The sequence below is a fragment of the Phocoena phocoena genome, chromosome 12 (genome assembly GCF_963924675.1).
Source record: "Phocoena phocoena chromosome 12, mPhoPho1.1, whole genome shotgun sequence".
NCBI lineage: Eukaryota > Metazoa > Chordata > Mammalia > Artiodactyla > Phocoenidae > Phocoena > Phocoena phocoena.
The window spans coordinates 60,082,529-60,107,283 of NC_089230.1; the positions used below are offsets into that span (position 1 = coordinate 60,082,529).

Consider the following 24,755-nt stretch of genomic DNA (forward strand, 5'->3'; position numbering starts at 1 on the left):
TCATATGTTCTGCAGCAGAGAAATACTGCTAGTCTTGTGATAATCATAGAGATGTTTCAGTTTTTAAATGTGAACTGCTTTTGCCCTGAAGGTTAATGTGAAATCTTTATATTTTAAATAGGTTTGAGATATGGTTAATTTTTTTTTAAGTTTTTGTAAATTGGATTTTTGCTGTATGTGGATTTAAATCACAGAAGTTGCCAATTCCTTAACACAGGCCTTTAAGGAAAATTTGGTATCTCACTTCTCATACTAGAGACTTTAGATTTTTATATATTTCTGTTTAATGCTTTTCTCCCAACCTAGATAAGAGTGTGTTAAACTCTTACAATCCCAGTCATCTATTTTGTTTCTATTTATTTTTTTAATTGAAATGTACAGTGTTTCAAGGGTATAGCAAAGTGACTCAGTTATATATATTCTTTTTCACATTCTTTTCCATTATAGTTTATTACAAGATATTGAATATAGTTCCCTGTGCTATACAGTAGGTCCTTGTTTATCTATTTTATGTATAGTAGTGTGTATCCATTAATCCCACAGTCCCAATTTATAATCTCCCCCTTTTTCCCCCTTTGGTAACCATAAGTTCGTTTTCTGTGTCTGTAAGTCTATTTCTGTTTTGTAAATAAGTTCATTGTATTTTTTTTTAAGATTCCACATATAAGTGATATCATATAAATTTGTCCTTCTCTGACTTATAGGTCCATCCATATTGCTGGAAATGGCATTATTTCATTCTTTTTTTTATGGCTGAGTAAAAATTCCATTGTGTGTGTGTATGTGTATATATATGTATACATATATATACACATACACACACAGCACATCTTTATCCATTCTTCTGTTGATGGACATTTAGGTTGCTTCCATGTCTTGGCTATTGTAGGTACTGCTGCACTGAACATTGGGGTGCATGTATCTGGAGTGGGATTGCTGGATCATATGGTAGTTCTATTTTTAGTTTTTTAAGGATCCTCCATACTGTTCTGCATAGTGGCTGCACCAATTTACATTCCCACCAAGAGTGTAGGAGGGTTCTCTTTTCTGCATACCCTCTCCAGTGTTTATTATTTGTAGACTTTTTGATGATGGCAATTCTGACTGGTGTGAGGTGATACCTCATTATAGTTTTGGTTTGTATTTCTCTAATAATTAGTGATGTTGAACATCTTTTCATGTGTCTGATGGCCATCTGTATGTCTTCTTTGAAGAAATGCCTACATAGGTCGTCTGCCCAATTTTTGATTGGGTTGTTTGGTTTTTTGATATTGAGTTGTTGGTATATTTTGGAAATTAATCCCTTTTTTATAGCATCATTTGCAAATATTTTCTCCCATTCTGTAGGTTGTCTTCATTTTGTTTATGGTTTCCTTTGCTGTGCAAAAGCTTTTAAGTTTAATTAAGTTTAATTAGGTTTGTTTATTTTTGCTTTTGTTTCCATTACTCTAGGAGACGGATCCAAAAAAATATTGCTGTGATTTATGTCAAAGAGTGTTCCTCCTATGTTTTCCTCTAGGAGTTTTGTAGTGTCTGGTCTTACATTTAGGTCCTTAATCCATTTTGAGTTTATTTTTGTATATGGTGTTAGAGAATGTTCTAGTTTCATTCTTTTACATGTAGCTGCCCAGTTTTCCCAGCACCACTTGTTGAAGAGACTATCTTTTCTTCATTGTATATTCTGGCTTCCTTTGTCATAGATTAATTGACCATAAGTGTGTGGGTTTATTTCTGGGCCGTCTATCCTGTTCCCCTGAACTATGTGTCTGTTTCTGTGCCAGTACCATACTGTTCTGATTACTGTAGCTATGTAATATAGTCTAAAGTCAGGGAGCATGATTCCTCTGGCTCCATTCTTCTATCTCAAGATTGTTTTGGCTATTCAGGGTCTTTTGTGTTTCCATACAAATTAAAAAACTTTCTGTTCCAGTTCTGTGAAAAATGCTATTGGTAATTTGATAAGGATTGCACTGAATCTGTAGATTGCTTTGGGTAGTATGGTCGTTTTAACTATTGATTTCTTCCAATCCAAAAACACCATATATCTTTCCATGTGTTTCTGTCATCTTCAGTTTCTTCTATCAACATCTTATAGTTTTCGGAGTACAGGTCTTTTGCCCCCTTAGGTGGGTTTATTCCTAATTATTTTATTTCTTTTGATACAATGGTAAGTGGGGTTGTTCCCTTAATTTCTCTTTATGATTTTTCATTGTTAGTGTGTACAAATGCAACAGATCTCTGTATATTAATATCTTGCAACTTTACCAAATTCATTGATGAGCTCTAGTAGTTTTGTGGTAACATCTTTAGGATTTTATATGTATAGTATCATGTCATCTGCAAACAGTGCCAGTTTTACTTCTTCTTTTCCAATTTGGACTCCCTTTATTTATTTTTCTTTTCTGATTGCTGTAGCTAGGACTTCCAAAACTATGTTGAATAAAAGTAGTGAGAGTGGCCATCCGTGTTTGTTCCTGATGAGAGTGTGTTAGCCTCTTACAATCCCAGACATCTATTTTAAAAGCAAATATAGTTTAAAGAGAAAAATTACTTTGGGACATTGCAGGGATCATTTTAACAGTGCTTTCCCTGCCCAGAACATAGTGCAGTCAGTGAGGCCAGCTGATGCATTTCTTTGAAATATCTGAAATGGTGACTAGATAAAAGGTGTGAAATACAACCTTAAAATGAGAGTTGCTCCAGGTTACCTAGTCGGCTGTAAGTAGAGAGTGGGGTGTCTATTTTATATTTCCGGTGGAAATACCACCTGTGCTGAAGCTTAAGTGAGTGTCTTCATTTTAATAATGGGATAAGAAATATAAAACATAGCCCCAAATTGATGACTGTTACCTCCTTTCTATACTACAACTTAGTATACAGAAAAAAAAAAAAATACCGTAGCTGCTCAAAGTTAAGTTTCCCTGTGGAAGAAAAATATGTTACCCTTTTACACATATTTTCCCACTTAGACTTGATTTGGGCATGATATAGTTGCCATTCTTTCCTCTGAATTTATTTTTTGTTTTAGATTATTTTTGTTTTAGATTATAACCACAGTACTATTAAATAGAGTTGAAATTCTCTGGCTGAGAATCATACTACTTCTCTCTGATTTGTGTGATTCAAATTGCTAGAATAACCAAAACATACTCATTAGCCCTATCAAATTATAAAACTAAGTACATCAACCCTGTCATGCTTGTGATTATTTAGGACTAGTGGTGATGTTATCTTAATAAAGAATGATATGAAAGTGGATTGCTGGAAGCTGAGGGAAAATTTGTTAGAAAAAGAAACTCATTTATTGATAGCATGGTATAATGGAAGGAACACTGGCTTTGGAGCCAAACCTACTTGGATTTGAATTCATGCTCTGACTTCTGTGTACACGACATTTCTGAGACTTAATTGTGTTATCTATGAGTTGGGTACGATTTATTTTAGGAAGTAATAATGTAAAGACCCCAACACAATGTACACATAGTATTGCTAGAACAAAATGGTCTCCTTTTTGAGAGAGTTTTAGAGCACAGTCCTCAAGGCTACCTCATTTCTGATGCTAATTACAAGCTCGGGGATTCCCAGAGCCATGTAATTTATGTGGACTCACAGAACTCCCTGAAAGCTTTTATACTCACAGTTATGGTTTATTATGGGGAAAGGATATAGATTAAAATTAGCAAAGGGAAGAGTACATAGTGCAGGGTCCAGGAAAATTAGCAAATGTGGAGCTTCTGTTGTCCTCTCCCCGTGGAGTTGAGACACCTTTGTCACCTGGCATCAGTGTGTGACAGTATGCAGGGAGTATTTCCAACCGGGGAAGCTTGCCTGAACTGCAGTGGTCAGAGTTTTTATTGGAGCTCCATTACATAGGCATAATGGATTGCATCCACATGATGGTTGAGCTCAGCCTTCAGGTCAAATAATACAGGACCCAAAGCCCCCAGCCTAAGTTACATTGTTGATTTTCAAGTATAATTAGCTCTACCCTAAGACTGTGTGGGTGTGGCCACCCTCCACCCTCAGTTACATTGTTAGACAATAGTTATGACTCTAGGCCCAGGGGCAAACAAAGATGCTCCTATCAGGCAAAACATTCGAAGGGCCCCAGAGATTACCTCCCAGAAACCAAGGATAAAGTCCAGACCTCTTTGGGCAAGGCCATATTCTTTACTACATATTTTTTCCTTATAAATATTTTGCATTCACTTTATTTACATAAATGTATTTCAAAAAACCAATAATTCCTTTCTAAAAATAACTGTATCATTGTACTAGTTATCTATTGATGAGTAACAAAATTTGGCAGCTTAAAACAAACATTTTCTCACACAGTTCCTGAGGGTCTGGCATCCAGTAGGAGCCTAGGGGCTCCTGGCTCAGGGTCTCATGAGGTTATAGTCAAGCTGTCACCTGGGTCCTCAGTCTCTGAAGACCTGACTGGGGCTGGAGGAATCACTTCTAGTCTCGCTCACCTTGGCAGGAGGCTTCAGTCACTCATCATGTGGGCTTCTTCGATCCTGTTCATAGCATAGCTTTTCCCAGGAGTCAAGGAGAGAGATTGTCATTAAGATGGACGCTTCAGTGACTTCTAATCTTGGAAGTGACATACTATCAGTCCTACTAGTATTGGTATTCTGTTGGTAACAGACCAAGTCTGGTACAGTGTGGGAGGGGATTAAATAAGGGTATGAATACTAGGAGACAGGGGGATACTGGGCGCTGTCTTAGAGGCTGGCTACCACAGTCACTAGGCACTTTTATTAAGGAAATATTTATTTAGTGATTTTATGTAGTTAGCATCTTACATGAACATTATCCAGCCATTTAAAATCAAGAATATTGAACATGCTTTAACTTTGTATTGGTCACTGGAGTTCAACGAACAGCATAGTTGTTATAACACGGATAGAAGGGTAGATGAGGCTCTTTGCCTTTATTCTTTAAGGCCTGTGTCTTAGTTTTCTGAAGTCTTATGGTAACTTCTGCACATTTTATTCTTATCTTGTCAGAAACTAGTTGTTACTTGCTGCTTCTTGGAGGTTCTTTCTTTGCTTCTCCTTTTGACCGATATCCACATATCCAAACCTTTAAGAACTGAGTATCAAATGAACTAGGTATCCTGTGAAAAGTTCCTCCAGGCTTTCCCTTTGGAAAAGTAGAATTGTTCTCAGTGCCTAGCCTTTGTGAAATATGTTGGCTTTGTGAAAGTCTTTTTTGGCTTTCTTCTTTATTATAGAGAGTCTTCAGGATAGTTGAGCTTGCCAGATAAGTGACCATTGGCTGAATGAGGTAGCAGTGTGTAAAAGTTTTTTTTTTAATTTTCTGTATAAAATTTTTAGTTACTTGTTTACTAGAGTAGACCATCTTGAAGCTGTTATGCATAAAACAAAGGTAAAAATCTATGCTGAGTAAAGTACAGAATAAAGAAGAACAGTCGCTGGTGTAAAAAAATCCAAATATACTTAAAGGTTTTTTTTTCCCCTGTTAGATTGTATCTGACAGCAAAAATTTATTATTTGTTAAAACATTTATAATTTTATAGAAGTACCACTGTTTGATAAAACCACTCCTGATAAGGTTTATATGGGATTGGAATAGTTGTAAATTTTTTTCTTCCAAGTCTGTCAACTAACTCTTTGCCAAAGTAATTTTAGACAGTCAAGAAATTGTAATGATATCTGATGATAGTAGAAAATGTACTTCACACTTAACTTGCTACTTTATAATTTTAATAATTAAGAGCAGTAATTTTAATGCAATATTTTCTCCCTTTCTAGAGACAAATGGAATCAAACTGGAACTTTGTAGAAGAACTGCTGAAAAAGTCCATCAATGTTCAGGTACACATTTAAAGTGAGACAGTTTGTGGGCTTTGCTAAATTTTTATGTTACAGATTTTACTTATAATAACCAAGCAAACTGTTAAAATGATTTAAATAACAAACTTAGTTTACTTATAAAAAGTCTGAGATAGAATCATCATTCTTTGTTAATGCAAGGTCCTTGTACAATAGTTTTTATTTTGAAGATTTTTATTTTAACACTGACTTGCCAGTTAAAGGACAAAGATAATAGTCACCTGGTTGGTGACTTTGAAAAATGTATTCAAAATAAGTAGCAGATGCTTCAGAACTATAAGCCATTCCTTGACTGTATGATATCAAGTCTAGGAGACATGATGAGGGAGATAGTCAGTAGCATTGGAAATTCAGCTATATCCTCATCACAGCAGGAAGGTGACTTGCTTTGCTGAGCAATTTGTCTTACAGGCTTGACTCATACTCTAACTGATAAGGTCCTAGTTTCTGAGTCCTCATTTCACACCTTATCATTTTTCTTTCTGCAGAATGGTTAATGTAGTGTTTCATGGCCCAGAGGTCAGATTTGACCTCCTTTTAGTTTTAAATGTGCTCTTCATCACATCTTTAAACATATTGTATTATAGTTCTGTAAAGTTTTGTAGCATAAGTTATTTATGTAAGATTTTAAGGGGAAATTTTAGTAAAGAATATTTTTTTAATTTGGGAAATAGACTCCTTTTCTGTTACGAAATGAAGATTGTTAAAATCTTGAAGAGGAATAAAAAAGAAATATGGTAGTACAAGATTGCTACACACATTTATTTTATAGCCATATCTTTGAAAATCATTTTAATATCTTAATTTTTTTTCCCTGTTATCTATATTAACTCTTAATTTTTTTAGGTGAAAATGTAAGTATATTTAGTTATAGTATGAATCTTCTTATTATGAACTAAGAATTCTAGGTTAGAATGCCAAAGAACTCTGAATACGTAAGTTGCATCAGGAGCAAAAGAGCTATTATCCCAAACACTAAATTTTTTTTATTTTCTTTTTTCTGTATCATTTTCATTGGCTTTCTCCTATGTTCTTTTTGAGAACATACTGACTTAGTAACTCAAAAAGTGTCAGACATGTATTTTTTTACTTCTAGAATGTACAGAATCACTAAAAAGTGGTCACCATTATTTACATCAGCTATTAATCCAGTATTTTAATGGTATCACCTAAAGCTGTTTTGAAGATAAATCACTAATTCTTGTAAGTAGGTAGGATGACCATCTGGATTTACCTGGCTTGGAGTATCCCAAAATGTGGGACTTTCAGTGCTAAAACCAGACAAGGCCTGAGAAAACTGGGGCGAGTCAGTCACCAGAGAAGCAAGGATAGTACAGCTAATCTAAGAAACTTTCCCTGTGAATTTAAGTATAGCATAAAGTCAAAGTAATATCTTTCCTGTAAGAGAAGAGGTCATTATAGTATGTAGAAAAAAGCAGTCCATTCTCTCTAGTAACCTCAATTTTGTCATGCCTTGATTGTATCAAATTAGATTTTATAAGTAGTATAGGACTACTTGCTGGAGTTCCTGAAACCAATTTTGTGGGTGCAGTAGGTGGTCATAAAGAATAAATAATATGTTTGGATAGAGCTATCAGTTTGATTATATCTATTTTCCCCCATTGAGGTAAATTAAAATCTGACCATGCTCATGTGCTGTGACTTGATCTCCAACAATGAAAGAAAGAGTCCATTTACAATATTTAAAAAATATATATGTTTCACATATAGAGTAGTCTTCACATAAAATTGGTGGGCTCTCCACTGTAGTTTTAATTAAGCAAATAATGTTCTAAATCTTTTTCTAGCCAGAGAGGATTTCCAGAAACAGACACTGAGCTTTGTTAGTAAAGAGAGCATATATTGTTTAATTTTACTTAAACTGAATAGTTAAGTATTTGCTTTAAAAAACATTTTTTAGAGGTAATCCTATTTAATATTTGTGAATGCTAACAGTAAACATTTGTTCTACCTTTATAATAGCATTATTATTTTTATGAAAAGGAAGATTTTTAGTTTTATGCTACCTACTTTTTAGAGCCTCATTATTTAATGAGATCACAGAACAGTTTTCTAACAAAGGTCATAGAAGGGTATAAGAAGAAATCCTAAGCAAGCCTAATATTTAAAAAAAATATTTTTTCATTTTTCAAAGAATTTGGAGAGTCCAAGGCACATTCACAACTCAGAATGTGATTAGCTCTGAATAATGTGGAACAATAATCTTCTAATTACTAATCCAAAATGTTTGTGTTTCTTGGACAGAAGGATCTTTCCCGAGATATTGAAGTCTAACTCTTTATCCAGTCCTAAAAAAATCCTATCAGTTAGACTGACAGTTAACTGTTTAGCTTGCAAATAAATTTTATTCTCCTGGTGGTTTCTGGCAAGTTATTCTCCTGGTGGCAAGTCAGTTATACATAAAAAGAAGAAATGAACCCACAATTGTTATATTGCCATTTGTATAGAATAAACTAAAAGAGTAAATGTTTTCATTTTTAGTTCTATAAAAGAATTTGATATATGGAATATACCCAAATTTAATATGCCTGCATTTAATCTTTTGAAATAAAGATAGGAAGGCATTCTTTTAAAAAGGACTAAGAGGGTTTCCCTGGTGGTGCAGTGTTTGAGAGTCCGCCTTCCAATGCAAGGGGACACGGGTTCGTGCCCCTGTCCGGGAAGATCCCACATGCCATGGAGCAGCTGGGCCCATGAGCCATGGCCGCTGAGCCTGCGCGTCTGGAGCCTGTGCTCCGCAACGGGAGAGGCCGCAACAGTGAGAGGCCCGCGTACTGGGAAAAAAAAAAAAAAAAGGACTAAGAGATCAGGAGCAGGCACTATGGAATATTCTAGGGTAGCTTTCTACATGAAATAGTTCATACATACCCACTCAGCTGAGAAGAGACACCCAGAGAGCCCACAGGGTCTTGTGATAAATGTAGAAGTTGAGTAGCACAGGTAGGTTTGAACCTGTGTGGAAAAGAACCCCACAGGCTTTCTAGTTTATTAAAAATCTTTAATCAGAGGGCATGGATTTAGATGTTAATGAAAACTCTTGGTTTAGGTAGAGTTTGGTCTTAACACTCACAAAATTGAAATATATCAGTTTAAGGTACGATGCTGTGAATGTGTTTCATTTATTATTTGATTGTCAAGACTCAATGTTTGGGCTAAAAAAATTCGTTCAAAATGATAGCTATCCCTGTGCAAGTACTGTACATAGCACTTAATGTACATTCTTCCACTTCATGCTTATGACAGTTGTGTGAAGTTCCATTTTATACATTAGGAAACTGGGGCGTAGAGGGAGCTTGTCCAGGTCCACACAGCTAGCTAGGAAGTGACAGAGCTGGGATTTGAGTCTTCATTTGTGTTCATCCATGTCCAAACTTTCCTCCTTGAACAATGTAGATTATACAACCCCTTATTATAATCACTCCATCACAAACACCTTTAATTCCATAGCCCTTACCTATTTTAAACTTGGCAAAACCTAATACCCTTCTCTTACCCCTCTGCCACGCCCCCACCTCAGCTCAGTGGAAAAAACTCATACACTCATTCTTGCTGACTGGTCTGACTTTAAATTCTTGATCATAAATCTTTTCAAGTGGCACTCGGCTCTAGAATGTTTACTTTTCTACTCTCCAAAACAACTTATTTCAGAATTTCTTTTTTAACACACAGTTCAACACATGCTGTGCCCCAGTCACCTTAGCTAAGCATCTTGCCTCATAAATCATTGAGAAAGTAGAACTAGTCAGTTGAGAACTCCTTTATGTTTAAACCTTCTAATCTCCCAATGTGCCTGCTTTGTACACAACCTCTCAATCTGCTTTTCTGTTATATTGGAAGTGTCACTGTTTCCCTCAAAGGCTAATTCCTTTCCCTGTGTACTGGATCCTTTCTCTTCTCACCTGTTCAAGGACTTTATATATCTTCACTTAAGTATCACTACTTCCTCACCTTCTATTATCTCCTCAACCTGCCATAGTTAAGCATCTGTGTCTGCCATACCTGAAACTACTGTTGTCAAAGGCATCAATAACTTCCACATTGTAAAATCTAAGAGTTCTTTGTTCTCATTTTAACCTCTCAGTAGCATTCAACCCTGTTGACCCCCTTCCCTTTCTGAAATATTTCTCTTGGTTTCCATGATGCCTGGTTTCCTTCCTACTTCATTGGCCATTGGGTTTTGCTTATAGACTCCTCCTTTTGCTTCCTACCTAAATTTTGGAATAGCAAAGGGCTCTCAGTTCTGGATCCTTTTCTCTTTTCCATCGTCTTTCCTAGGTTGATCTTATCTAGTCTCTTAGCTCTAAAAGCCATCAATATGAAAGTAACATCCAAATTTATATCAATAGCTCTGACTTTTCCCTTGAGCTATAGACCCATATGTCAGTTGTCTACTTAATATTTCCACTTGGTTGCCCTGTGCACTGTCTCATGTGTTCCTCCCCTAGTCTTTGCCACCTTAGGAAGTGGTTCCATCAACCCATTTTCTTAAGCCAAATGAGAGTTCTCCTTAATTGCTGTCTTTCCTTCATACCTTAATGTAACTCATCAACAAATCCTATTGTCTCTGTTTCCAAACATATCTCTAAAGTTGTCCACTTATCTTAGTCTTACAGTTTCACAGAGTCACCTCCTAACATTTTGACAGGAGGAGAAGGAAGTAGAAAAAAGTAGACATTTTAATCTCATCTTCTGTGATGGAATAACCATACATGTCTGTTGAAAAGTGACACAACACTGAATCCCAGTCATTCAACAGTTATTTACTTAAAGCGTACTATATCTCAAGCACCTTCAAATTTCCCAGCATTTCTCCTTTGTACTTGACCTCTGTCTGATTTTCTATTACATTGGAAGTGTCACTGTTTACCTTCTAACTGCTCTTAACTACTGTATTCATTCTCGATGCATGATCCAATGTACTATTTTTTAAACAATCATTTCATGTCACCCCTGTGCTTATAATCTTGTAGAGGCTTCCCAACATAATTAAAATAAAAACCATAATTCTGACTATAAACTATAAAGCCTCAAATGAGGTATGATTCCTGACTATCTCTGACTTAATCCTATAATATCAAGCTTACTGCTAATTCAGGAACTTTCCATGTGTTTTCTCTGTGATGAATGCTTTACTTTCAGTTCTTTATGTGGTTGGCTGTTTTTCATTCAGTCATTTAGCCCAAATGCCAGCCCTCAGAAAGGTCTTTCCATTCTTAATTCCTGGTAAAATAATGACCCACATCCTCTACCAGCTACCCTACCACATTACTCTGCTTTTTCTGTTTTTCATGGTGGTTGTAATTGTTTACATTTATCCTGTTTGTTTCAGTGCCCTCTTTTTCCATTCTCCACCAAAGTGTAACTTCTATTAGTGCATGTACCATGTCTGACTTATTCATTGCTTTATGCCTACTACCTTAGAATAGTGTCTGGTATATAGTAAGCTTTGAATAAATGATTGCTGAATGATTGGAATTCAGTGATGTGTCACTTTTTAACAAACATGCATGGTTGTTTCATCATAGAAGATTAAAGTGTCACTTCTTTTCTACTCTCCTGTTGCCACTTCCTAAAAGGTTAAAATATATGTACTCTGCCAATCCTCTGGTTTTTAGAAGAACAACGCTTATATTCCCATAAAGAATTTGACCTCATATTGATACTTAAGTATGAGCAAGTCCTCTGGATTTGTGTACATCTTAATTATTCGATCATTTATGCTATTTCTTTCTGGTTTGGGTTTCTTTTTCAGTCTCTGGGTTCTACACCATTCAGTTATTAAATACCTATTGTAATTGTTAAATAACTGAGTAAAGAGTCAAATTGAGTTATGTAATTTCAGTTATCTGAATATACTAATGATCTCTAAAGCAAAGTTTTAGAAGTATACCTTATGCTGATTTAGACCTTCTGGTCTGAAGATGAGAATGGGTATGACTTGGTGATATATATTTATATTCTTTTTAAGAGCAGGTTATTCAGTGCAATATCAGCTGATAATGTGTGTTGCCAGAGCGCATTTAGCTCCTCACAATTTCAGTTTATTTTTTAGGATGGTATACTAGAAGAGCAGTTACGAATGTATCTTCACTGTTGTTTGACCCTTTGTGATTTCTGGGAGCCAAACATTGCAGTTGTCACCATTCTGTGGGAATATTACAGTAAGAACCTGGTGAGTAAATAGAATATGCATTTGTTCCAGGAATTTGAAGAATTTGTACATGATATATGAGGAATATTTTCATGGCTTAATTATATATAATTATGGATTTTTCTTAAAACTAATTTTTCAAAGAAGATTAGCTCAAAAACACTTTTATGTTTCACATTGTCTAAAGAGCATTGGCGTAAGGGAATGGAGCATGTAAGGTCCTTTTTCTCTTTTTTGTATTAAAATACTGAGTTTATTTCACATGTATAATTTTGTCTCCCCACCATTTCCATTTGTCTGACCACCACTACTACTATGTCCTATCATAACATTCCATACATACTTAAAGCCAAGCAAAGAGTGGAGTTCCATCTTTAAAAACTAAACAGGCATTTTGGACAACACATTCTTGGCAATGGAACCTGGACAACATTTATCAGACACAGTAGGGGAAGTTCTCACTCTGCATTACATAAAGGACAGCCAGATATCAACTGTTACAGAAATGAAATAAGATGGAAGATTTTAACAAACTGTTTAAACTATTTTCTTAAAGAGACTTCCTCCACTGCCAGAGATCTTGAATAGCCTCCTGATCAGTCATCCGGAAACAATTCTTCACATAATTGATGAATTTGGCTTCCACTTTGGGAAGGGAACCACCTTTTTCTATACTTGCTTGCATTTTTGCTTTAATGTCTTCTACAGAGCTAGGTCCTTTCGGTGTTTTAGGAGTTTTTTCCTGTTTTTTGAAGGATTCTTGACTTTTTGATCTTGGTATTGACGGTCTTGAGTCTTTTCCATTCTGGTTTGATTTTTGTGCATTTTTGCCTGGAGTATCTCGTACAGATTTCTTTACTGGAGCTTTTTCTTCAGCTTCCTCATCATCATCGTCGGTGTCATCATCATCATCATCATCATCGTCGTCGTCATCATCATCATCATCTTCATCAGCAGCAAGTTTTACTTTTTTCCGTGGAAACTTGCTACCACTTCCAGGGGCAGAACGCTTTCCAGATATACTTAGGAGTGTCACATCCTCCTCCTCTTCATCTTCTGACTCTGCATCTTCCTCCACAGCTATTAAGTGCTGTCCACTAATATGTACAGGCCCTGAGCCACACTTCAATCGTAAGACCACAGGTGGTGTTATTTCAAAGCCCCCAAGGGAAACCGTTGGCTGCACAGACATTTTCAAAGTTGCCAGTGTTACTTTAACTGGACTGCCTTCATAATTCATCGCCTCTGCTTCGACAATGTACAATTCATCCTTTGCGCCAGCCCCTAAACTGACCGTTCTTAAAGATAACTGGTGCTCATTTTCATCATTATCCACCTTAAAGTGATAATCTTTGTCGGCCTTTAGTTCACAACCGAAAAGATAGTTCTGGGGCCTCAGGGGCCTCATGTCCATGTCCATCGAATCTTCCATGGGTTGGTGGCACGCACTTCGGTGGGAGAGAAGGTGGACGGAGATAAGAGACTACCGTTTCAAGGAACAGTTGTGCAGGACGGAATCAGACCAGGGTCCCTTTTCTCTTAAGAGTGAGATTAAGCAAAGTAGCCCAAATTGTGCCAGAAAGATATTTTTTTAAAAGTCTTCTTTTATAAGTGTTTTCTAACAACTATTGATTGCTTGCAACACATTGAACAGTTAGTGCTATCTTGAATAAGAACTAGTCTTGGCATTTGAGTAGCTTATAGGCTAGTGGGCAGAAGCACAAATATTGTAGAAAAAAAGTTATAATACTGTGGAAGGCTAAAGGAAGGAGTATCTGACCCAGTTTACGGACTTGTAGAAGACTTTATGAAGTCATAAATTTTTAAGTTGACCTGGGAATTGAGTAGAATTTTCCAAGTATATAAGAAAATGAGTATCCAAGCAAAAGGAATAGTGTGGACAAATGTAAAGAGACATGAAAAACATGATTTATTCCTACTGTGTTAAATAGTTCTGAATGATGGGTCTCAGGTGATTATGGAGAGATACTGGAGATAAGGAAAGTAGAGAAGTTAGTCTGGGGCTGGATTATGAAGGGTTAAAGATAATTGTTGAGTTATGATTTATTCAGGAGACATTGGGAAGTAAGGATGTGACACATTAGGTATGTATTTGAGAAGGTTTTTTCTGAAAGTAGTATAAAGGAATTGGGTACAGATGAGTTAGTAGTCCAGTGTAGTCGTAGAAGCAAATAATGCAGTGAGTGAGAACTAAAATAGGGATAGTGGATTTTAAAAGGAGAGGACAAACTTGGAATATAAAATTTTAAAGGTACATTTAAAAGACTGAGTTACTTGTGTGTGGAGAGAAGAGAAGATTTGGAACATTTGGTTCTCTGGGTAAATACAAAGTGAACCCCTCAGTCAAGGTGGAAAATAGATATGGAGGATTTACAAGTAAATTACAAGTTTGGGTTTGTACATATTGAGCATATTAAAAATGGGAAAAATACCTTTCTCTGAAGCACATTGTCAGGCTGGTAGGAGAAATGACCAATTCTGATTCTCAGGCAGAATGAATACAAGGTGAGTCTAGAGTATCTTGTCATACCTGAAAGCAAGGAAGGTATCAAAGTAAGCTGGAGTCATGTCAGAAGGACACAGGAGCCAACTTTAAGGAGCTCCCATTGCCCAACACTGGGTAAATTTGGGCATAGGCAAGTTTAAATCCTTGAGTTTATGGTACTTTTAGAAAAGTTGTTATTCTGGAAACTGTAAATAAATGAAAATATAAACTATATTTTAGAGTACCAGATTTCTGATGAGACAGTTTAGGAAGAATGATAAAAAATCTCTGTTCCAGGGCTTCCCTGGTGGCGCAGTGGTTGAGAGTCCGCCTGCTGATGCAGGGGACATGGGTTCATGCCCCGGTCCGGGAAGATCCCACATGCCGCGGAGCGGCTGGGCCCGTGAGCCATGGCTGCTGAGCCTGCACTTCGGAGCTTGTGCTCCGCAACAGGAGAGGCCACGGCAGTGAGAGGCCCGCGTACCACAAAAAAAAAAAAAAAAATCTCTGTTCCATACCTCCGATGAAATAAGCCATCTGGATGATGATCATCCATGGCTGCTCACACTGCAGGGATCACTAAAATGGATAGATCAGGTTGACAGCATGATCAGTCTCAACATCACAAAAAGAAAGACGGTGAGAACGTATGTGCCTCTTTGCTAACTGAAATAGGAAGTACTCAGTACTACCAATGAAAGATTCCCACCAGAAAACTTGACCTGAATCTGACCAGTCTGCTAGGTACAGCTACCACTTTACAGAAAAGATAGAGGATGAAAGAATATATTAATGAGTCTAGGAAGATACAAGCAGCTAAATCCAGAATCTAGGAAATACCACACAATAAATTACCTGATAAATGTTGTGACAAAAACATTGGGAAATTTATAGAATAAAAGAGATTTAAGAGGCATGTCAACCAAATGCAATGTATGGATCTTGCTATCCAAAGTTGAAAAAACTAACGGTTAAAAAGGCATTTTGGGGATAATCCAGGAATTTGAATACCCCTTGGTGTTCTGTGCTTGAATGGAATTTTTATTTTAGGGGAATATGTGGTAATGGCTGTGTAATTTTTATGATTAAGAGGAGTCAAACTTCTAGTGAGCTAATTGGGATTTACAGCTTTCCATTTTTATTTATTCAGACACTTATACTTGTTTTCTGTCTTTTGCTTTTAGAATAGTTCTTTCAGTATTTCTTGGCTTCCTTTGAAAGGCCTTACATATGTCATTAAGTCACCCTTGTCTATGCTAGAAATGGTGAAGACCTGCTGTTGTGATAAACAAGATCATGACCTGTATAAATCCAGCAGTAGTTACACTTTTTTCCTTTGCATTTTGGCAAAAGTTGTTAAGAAAGCAATGAAGAACAATGGCCCTCATCCTTGGAAACAAGTCAAAGGAAGGTATGTGCCATATCTTTCTTTGTCATGAATGTTCACTTATATCTTTGGAGAAGTTTTACCGTTTGTATTTTTTAAGTTAACTTGTGCTTGTTTGTCTTTATGGTTTACATTTTAAATGTATTCGTTAATGTAGGACAGCAAATTATGGAGCATTTTGATCTTGCCAATTTGTTATAGTAAGGAACAAACCTAGTATACATAACTTGGGGAGGATTTTAGCTTCTTATTTATCTCATCAGTCCTAAAATTTGAAATTCTATATATTAAATGCAGGGATATAAGAGAACTGTTATTTTTCTTGTCAAAATTAATTGTAATGTTTTATGTAATTCTTTGCATGTATTTTATTAAAAATTATAGAAATAAGAAACATTTCCAAATAGTACATTGGCAGGTGGTAGATTCAGTCTATAAAACTTCGTGTTCTTGGAGCCCACCAGTCCCACAAGCCCTGCTTTCTTGCATGAAAACTAACGAGAATATAATAGAACCAGATAACTCTGATGTTCTCATTTGATGAGTATGCCATTTTCATTTCTGGTGTGGTAAAATAAACTTTTGATCACATTTGTCTATTCTTTTTTGAAAGTTTTGCTTGTTAAATGGGTGTGATTTTTTTTTAACATCTTTATTGGAGTATAATTACTTTACAATGGTTAGTTTCTGCTTCATAACAAAGTGAATCAGTTATACATATACATATGTTCCCATATCTCTTCCCTCTTGCGTCTCCCTCCCTCCCACCCTCCCTATCCCACTCCTCCAGGCGGTCACAAAGCACCGAGCTGATCTCCCTGTGCTATGCAGCTGCTTCCCACTAGCTATCTACCTTTACGTCTGGTAGTGTATATATGTCCATGCCTCTCTCACGCTTTGTCACAGCTTACCCTTCCCCCTCCCCATATCCTCAAGTCCATTCTCTAGTAGGTCTATGTCTTTGTTCCTGTCTTACCCCTAGGTTCTTCTTGACATTCTTTTTTCTTAAATTCTATATATTTGTGTTAGCATACGGTATTTGTCTCTCTCTTTCTGACTTACTTCACTCTGTATGACAGACTCTAGGTCTATCCACCTCATTACAAATAGATCAATTTCGTTTCTTTTTATGGCTGAGTAATATTCCATTGTATATATGTGCCACATCTTCTTTATCCATTCATCCGATGATGGACACTTCGGTTGTTTCCGTCTCCGGGCTATTGTAAATAGAGCTGCAATGAACATTTTGGTATATGACTCTTTTTGAATTATGGTTTTCTCAGGGTATATGCCCAGTAGTGGGATTGCTGGGTCATATGGTAGTTCTATTTGTAGTTTTTTAAGGAACCTCCATATTCTTAATTGTCTAACCTTGTTCTACTTCTTTTGCCTATTAGCCCCTTTTCTAGCCCTCTGTGCAGTAGACTGCCCTCTACCACTTGCTCAGCTTATGTGGTGGAAGCTCTCACAGCAGAATACTTTTTAATTTAGGTAGAGACTTCTCAAGAATCACTACGTGAAATTCCTGTTTGATTCACACAATGAATAATTCTTGCAAGGTTATGGTGATACAGTTTGGATTTTTTATTTAGAATATATATATATTTTTAATGGTAGTGTCTTTGTTAAACCTCCAAGTAATTAGGTAGCTCAAACAGTAGTTTTTTTATTTTGTTCTGTTTGCCAGTTTGTTTTTGAATCTTAATTCATTTTATGGAAGACATAATACTCAGAACTTTATTGCCAAAAGAAATTGGAATTCAGTAACAAGTCTCTCTACCAAGCACTATCATGGGCAAGATGGAGGATATAAAGATAATTAAGCAGATCTTTATTTTCAAGAGCTTATCAGCGTCATTGTTTATAGATAAACATTTAACCTCTCATAAGCATTAATCATTTGTATCTTGAATAAACCAATTATAGAAGTTACAAAGAAATTTAACAATCCATATGTAAGATTCAAAATGGTTTTCAATTCTCATCCCTTAATTGATGAAAGTACATCAACTTTTAAATTGTATTAAATAGTATTGACAGCAGCTTTTTAAATGGTTAGTCTTGGATATTTGAACACTAACAATTTTTCTTTGTAAGTAGGTAAAAATAATTTTTCCGGAGCTTTAAATTATGTCTTAACATATAAGTACAGCAAGAGCCAAGTCTTTGTGAAGGGTAGAGGGAGAAAGGGTTTAAGGAAAATTGTTACATAAAATTGCCCTGTTAAGATTTCTATAAAATGCAACAAGTTGTACTTAAAAGGATTATGTACTCTTTTTTATTTGTCAATAAGAATTTAAAAAGAAAGGTAATGGGGGGACTAAAATAAAAGTAAAAGCCATGTACTATATGAAAAGAATATTTTTACTGTCCTTTGGGGAAAGCCACTGAATCCTTTGATTCACTTATAGATGCTTGCTGCATCCTTGAGAAATTTGAAGGTAAGGAGGGGCAGTGGTGTTCTGTGAGGTTGTTTTCTACGCAGGAAAAGTGACACAATAGCACCATAATGTAGAAATAGATAACAATTTAAAGTAATGAGACTGTCATGAGTATTGAGTGAAATGTTATTTTGAAAGATGCATTTTTGTGAATGAAACAATTTTATTAATTCAGCTTTTTGTTTTACAGGATATATTCTAAATTCCATCAAAAAAGAATGGAAGAACTAACTGAAGTTGGTCTGCAAAACTTTTTCAGCCTTTTTCTACTGTTAGCATGTGTGGCAGAGGTGGAAGATGTAGCAAGTCATGTTTTAGGCCTCCTAAATTTCCTCAAGCCTGCCTTTATAACATCTCCTCTCATTTGGAAGGGTCAGATGGCCTTCCTCTTGATGTACACCCAGAAAAACCTGGACATCAGTGTTTTGGCTGAGATATTTTCAGGTGCTTTCCGGGAGAAAGCAAAGGAGTTCTTGGTATCTAAGAATGATGAAATGGGACAAAGACAGACTCTCTGGTCACTTCTTTCCATATATATTGATGGTGTTCAAGAAGTGTTTGAGACTAGCCATTGCTTGCATCCTTCCCATGAAAAACTGCTTAATGATGGCTTTAGTATGCTTCTACGAGCTTGTCAAGAATCTGAACTTAGGACAGTGTTGAGCTTTCTACAAGCTGTTCTGGCCAGAATCAGGTATGTTTTCCAGTAACGTTCTGATTTATTGATTTGCTTTATATCATCACCTGTGTTGATTCTGTATTAAAGTTTTCCTTTTGACATACTCATGAAATTCAGTTGTAAAGAGAGGAGTTAAAGGAGTTTTACTGCAGTGTAACATAAATCAGTAGTTTTCAAACAGTGCTTCTTTGAAAGAAAGCTTATGTGCAAACACGTAAAACTAAACTAAATCAAACATAGCTCTGGTGTAGTCCAAGAGCCATGCCTCTTGGCCCCTTCTTTCCTCTCTGCCTCTCCTAGAGGAGCATTATTATCCAGAGGGATATTTCAGACATTCTAAGCAAGACCATGAGCTCAAATCTGATGTGGCTTTCATTGAAACATACGCAGTTTTGTGTGCGTAAGGAGATTTTGGCTACATTATACCATTAAAAAAAAGTAAGTTTCTTTAAATATTTTGCTGCAGAATTGCAACGTAAAATGCATGAAATATTTGGTTGGCCAAAAAATTTGTTTGGGTTTTTCCAAAAGATCTTACAGGAAATCCCAAATGAGCTTTTTGGCCAGTACAATACTTCCAGCTGAAATAGTTTATTCTAAGATTAAGATAGGAGTGTTCAGGGCTTCCTTGGTGGCACAGTGGTTAAGAATCTGCCTGCCAATACAGGGGACATGGGTTCGAGCCCTGGTCTGGGAAGATCCCACATGCCGTGGAGCAACTAAGCCTGTGCATCACAACTACTGAGCCTGCACGCCACAACTGCTGAGCCCACGTGCCACAACTACTGAAGCCCACACACCTAGCTTCGCAACAAGAGAGGCCGCCGTAATGAGAATCAGCCTGCGCACCACAACAAAGAGTAGCTCCCACTCACAACTAGAGAAAGCCCGCACACAGCAATGAAGCCCCAACACAGCCAAAAATAAATAAATAAATTTAAGAAAAGATAGGATTGTTCTATTTATAACACCAATCATCTATACAAAACTTACTGTTCTCAGATCCACTTAAATTATGCAAATGTGCAGATACCCTCCGACCCAAACAATAATGGATAAGAACAGTGATGATGACATTTATTGCCTATAAGGCCCTTTCTACATAACAGTTTCACCTTTAAAGTACATGTTCTTGAGAAGTTAGATACTACCACTCAGTGCAGTTAGTTACTGTCACTAAAAAGTTGTGTAAAAGTTAGGTATAAAGATATGATTTTATTTAAAATCACGTCTGAAGTTAACGAAGAGACTGCTTCCCTCTTCTTAGCTGCACATTACAAAAGTGGCATCTGTTTTTCAAAGATAGTAAACTTGATGAAGTTTCCGAATGTTGGACATTTATTCGTTATGAGTTTCATTACTAATTCATTACTAATTCATTACTAATTTTCTTAATTTGCTTTATGTTGGGCTGTGTGTTCATACAGATTAATCCACGGGTTTTCACTCTTTAGATTTTGTGTAGTTTTTATATTTATGTACTCTAGTTCTTGATCAGATAATCATCCCCTTATCCCCCAATGTAAGCTGTATCAAATTTTTAGGCGGATGGATAGATAAATGGATAAGTAAATGAATAGCCAACTTCATTAGAAGAAACTTTTACTGATTCTGGATCTTCTCCGCGAAGTACATTTGTTCTTTCTTAGTCTAGTAGAGTTTATTAGCAGATAATATACTTTTCCAAGTGCCAAATTCATTCTGTTCAATTTTTAAATAAGTGGTAAGTAGTGCTTCTGGGGCAGAATTAGGAATTTCCTGTGCTTCTGGGGCAGAATTAGGAATTTCCATATTTTTGGTTTGTTTATATTTGTCTGAATATACAAAACAAGAAGCAAGAGGAGGGAGCTGGTCTAAACCATCCTGGTGATAGTGCTGCAGTCTGGGCAAAGGAGTAGAAAATGATGTGAGAGTTTGGGTATCTTGGGAAGATGCAGTCATGGAACCAAGTGGCAGAATCCATATATCTTTCTACCTTTTCCATTAAAGATAGATAAGTCTTTTTTGTTTGTCTTAACAATTATATTGTTTCTTATATATGTTTTTTTTAAACAAAGATTCATATCTTACAAATACTATTTAATTTTTTAGTTAGAAATTTGGAGGAACCTATTTTTTTTTTTTGAGGTTCTTCAAAGTGTTGGGTTAGCCAAAAAGTTTGTTCAGAAAACCTGAACGAACTTTATGTCCAATCCAGTAGTTCGGAGGGCAGTGGGGCAGTGTGGAGGAATCTTCTTTTGTTGTGAAATTTTTCTTTTTTTTAATTTTAAGGAACATTTATTTATTTATTTATTTATTTATTTATTTATGGCTGTGTTGGGTCTTCGTTGCTGCGCATGGACTTTAGTGGCAGAGATTAGGGGCTGCTCTTCACTGCGGTCAGCAGGCTTCTCATTGCAGTGGCTTCTCTTGTTGCACAGCACAGGCTCTAGGCGTGCAGGCTTTAGTAGTTGTGCCATGCGGGTTCAGTAGTTGTGCCATGCGGGCTCAGTAGTTGTGGCTCATGGGATCTAGAGTGTGGGCTCAGTAGTTGTGGCACACGGGCTAAGTTGCTCTGTGGCATGTGGGATCTTCCCAGACCAGGGCTGGAACCCGTGTCCCCTGCATTAGCAGGTGGATTCTTAATGACTGTGCTACCAGGGAAGTCCCTGACATTTTTCTTTGAATTGCAAATGTAGTATGTTGTGTTGGTAAAAATGGTAAAAGAAAAAAAAAATGAGGTATAAGGTGACAAGTAAAATTTCCTCTCCCCAACTTCACTCCTTTATTCTCTAGTTCAATGGTTCTCACCTAGGGGTGAGTTTTTCCCCCAGGGGACATTGAGCAGTGTCTGGAGAAGTTTTTGATTGCCACATGTATGAGGAGTGCTACCCAGCATCTAGTGGGTAGAGGTCAAGGATACTGCTACATAAATAGCCTACAATGTACAGGACAGCCCACGCAACAAAGAACTATCTGGTCCAACCTCAGTGATGCTCTATTTCTACTCCATAGATTAAAATGGTTTGTTATAGAACCTTCCAGACTTCTTCCCATTCATAGGCTTAAAACACAAAAGAAATGATCTTTGTTCTGCAACTTCAGTTTTTCACTTAATATTTCCTAGACAGCTTTTCATGTTAGTATATGGAGACCTATCTAGTTGTTCTTAATGGCTACTTAGTGTTTCATTATATGGATGCACCAAACTTTATTTAGCCAATCCCCAAATAATGGAAATTTATATTATTTACCATTTTGTTATTATAAACATAGTTTTAACATCTTTATATATGTATTCTCTGTGTACTTGTGAAGGTATATCTGTAGGTTAATTCCTAAGAGTGAATTTGTGTATGTGCATTTTAAATGTGGGTGGATATTCCAGTCCCGTTTAATCATCCCATTTAATTAAAAAATTTGCACCAATTTCAGTCTCCCTGAAAGTGTATGAGAAAGCCTCCTTTCTCATTTTTAGATTAGTGTATGGAGTATATTTAGAAAATATGCATTCCAAGATAAACACAGAAGTTTGTTAAAAATGTTAATGTAAACTTGGTAATAGGAGAAGGAGATTTATTTTGAAGGTTGGAGAGGCTTTAAAAATGGAAATACAGTGAAAGTAATAAATAGGAAATTACTTTTTATTTACTGACTTTTTGTCTTCAAGCTCTTAACTGGAACTTTTTTGGTCATTCTTCAAAAGTAGTAACTAGAAACACAAGAATAATTCTTGTATTCTTAAAAGATGTACAGTTTATAAATACTATCTCATGTATTTCTTTACCAATCCTGTCATCCCTGTTTATAGATGAAGAAATGGAAACATGGTGACTTTTTACTTTTTGTAATTTACCTAAAATAACACAGTTGTTTCAGAATCACCCCTCAGACTCTAACCCCTATACCATAGCTGCCTTCTTACACTGTCTTTATAATAGTTTACAAATAACTAAACAGACACTAACCATACCACTACAGTTTTTATAAATTAGAAAGTAATTAGATGAATGAAATCTGTTGACAAACCTGATAGTATTACCACTACTCATGTATACTCCTGAGTGCTTTTACCTTTTATTTTTGCTGCAAAAAAAGAAGGGTAATTTCTTATTGGGGCTTTTGATTACTTTGTTTTTATAATTTTGCAAGTTATATATTTTTTTAATGAGTCATTAGTTGGAAAAATAAATCACAAAGAGGTGTGGAGACAAGTAAATCACGTTTTATTTATAATAGTAATTTATCTTTGATTTATTATTAGCACCACTTCAACCATCTAAATTTCACTTCTGGTAAAAAATCAAATTTTTGCCGTTTAAATTCAATTTAGTAGAAGTTTTTAGCATTAGAGCATGTCAGGAGTGTTGCAAAAATATTGCTTGCCAAGTACCTTGTAAACTATAATGCATCTCTGTTAATCCATGTATTCAGAAGTACAGAGGTCAGAATCAAGAGGCATAATGACAACTCTCAATTATATAAGGTGAGAGTAACTTTACATTTGTATTAATAATTTCTTTTAAACGAGATCTGGTTTGAGATTGTAATTTGGTATCATCTTGACCAGGGGGCAAGGAGTATGTTGTTGCTCTTCAGGACTAACCAGTGAAAAAAAGGACACAACTATTTATGTTGGTAACATTCAATTCCTTGTACAGATGTTTATTTTTGGTTTTGCTTTATACTGGTCAACTATGATCAAAAACAATTGCTGTAAGAGAATGTGAAATCATGTAGAACTTCTGTTGCCAAGGTTATCGAGCAGTATGAGATCAATGTGTGAATAAGAATGGTGTAGTAATGTGCGGGTCATTATTAATGCTGTCATGGTTTAGGCACTGCCATCTTTTAAATTTCTGAAGCTTGCATAGTAATTTGCACACAGTCCTTCAATGAGACTGATTGCGGTATACAGTAAGAGGGACTGTGACTTGCATAGTTTTATTTTATTATATCAATCTTCAGTACTTCCTTCTAAGGCAGATATTGTCAAGACAGACTTGCTTTTAGTTTGGGATCTTTGGGGGAAAAGGGGACCCAGAGATCATTCAGAATTGTTTCCCTTAAAATGAAAGAAAGAAGGAAGGGAGGCAGGGGAGGGAAACACAAGAAAAGTCCTCTAGGTATTTGATCATAGAGAGTGTTCCTAATTTCTTAACCCAAAATCTGAAACTTCACTGAAGATCTTTTCATAGGCATCTTTTAGGTATCCTATAATATTTTTTCTACTAATACTATTAGAAAGTTTAAAAATAATTTGAATAGTTGTTAAAAATTAAAGCATAGGGGTTTTTTTCCTTTTAAGTTAAGAACAGAGCTAAATTCTTTGAATTTTGGTTTAGATAGGGAAGATGGGTTACATAGATTGATGATATTTATTCCTGGCTGCATCCCTGACAAGGGAAAGAATGAAATACTTTACCTTAATAATCTCTTCTGTTTTGTAATTCAGGTGGGAATAAGGTACCGGTCCCTGCATAAATGTGTGTGCAGGGTGTGCGCCTGTGTGTGTTGAACTAGGTAATAGTTTTATAACGGTATGACAGAGAAATTATAAGTAGGAAGGAACTAAGATCACTGATTAAAGGGAGAAGCGGCTCCCTCTAGGCTGTTAAGAAATAATAACTTCATATGCCACTTTCTGCTAACTGGAGCTGCTGGCTCACCAGAGCATTCTTTATCGCTGATTAGGTAACATTATGAAAATACTGACTTGATTATGTT

The 24,755-nt window shown here is 36.0% G+C and overlaps 2 protein-coding genes across 4 annotated transcripts in view; one reads left to right on the forward strand and one right to left on the reverse strand.

Moving 5' to 3' along the window:
• Positions 1-24,755, forward strand: part of MMS22L (MMS22 like, DNA repair protein) — a 143,687-nt gene that overhangs the window by 42,293 nt on the left and 76,639 nt on the right. The window contains exons 10-13 of the mRNA XM_065888982.1: positions 5,781-5,843; positions 11,935-12,054; positions 15,724-15,950; positions 18,561-19,064. Of these exons, the coding sequence (XP_065745054.1) occupies positions 5,781-5,843; positions 11,935-12,054; positions 15,724-15,950; positions 18,561-19,064 (914 nt within the window). The remainder of the gene's footprint in view (positions 1-5,780; positions 5,844-11,934; positions 12,055-15,723; positions 15,951-18,560; positions 19,065-24,755) is intronic.
• Positions 12,277-13,465, reverse strand: LOC136131939 (nucleophosmin-like). Of its 3 annotated transcripts, XM_065888682.1 has the most exons (3): positions 13,408-13,465; positions 12,888-13,113; positions 12,584-12,803 (listed from the first exon to the last, which is right to left on the reverse strand). In XM_065888682.1, the coding sequence occupies exons 1-3, from the start codon at positions 13,463-13,465 to the stop codon at positions 12,584-12,586; spliced, it is 504 nt and encodes a 167-aa protein (XP_065744754.1). The 3 variants fall into 3 exon arrangements, with proteins under 3 accessions (XP_065744752.1, XP_065744754.1, XP_065744753.1); XM_065888681.1 differs by having other exon boundaries at positions 12,888-13,465; XM_065888680.1 differs by having other exon boundaries at positions 12,277-13,465.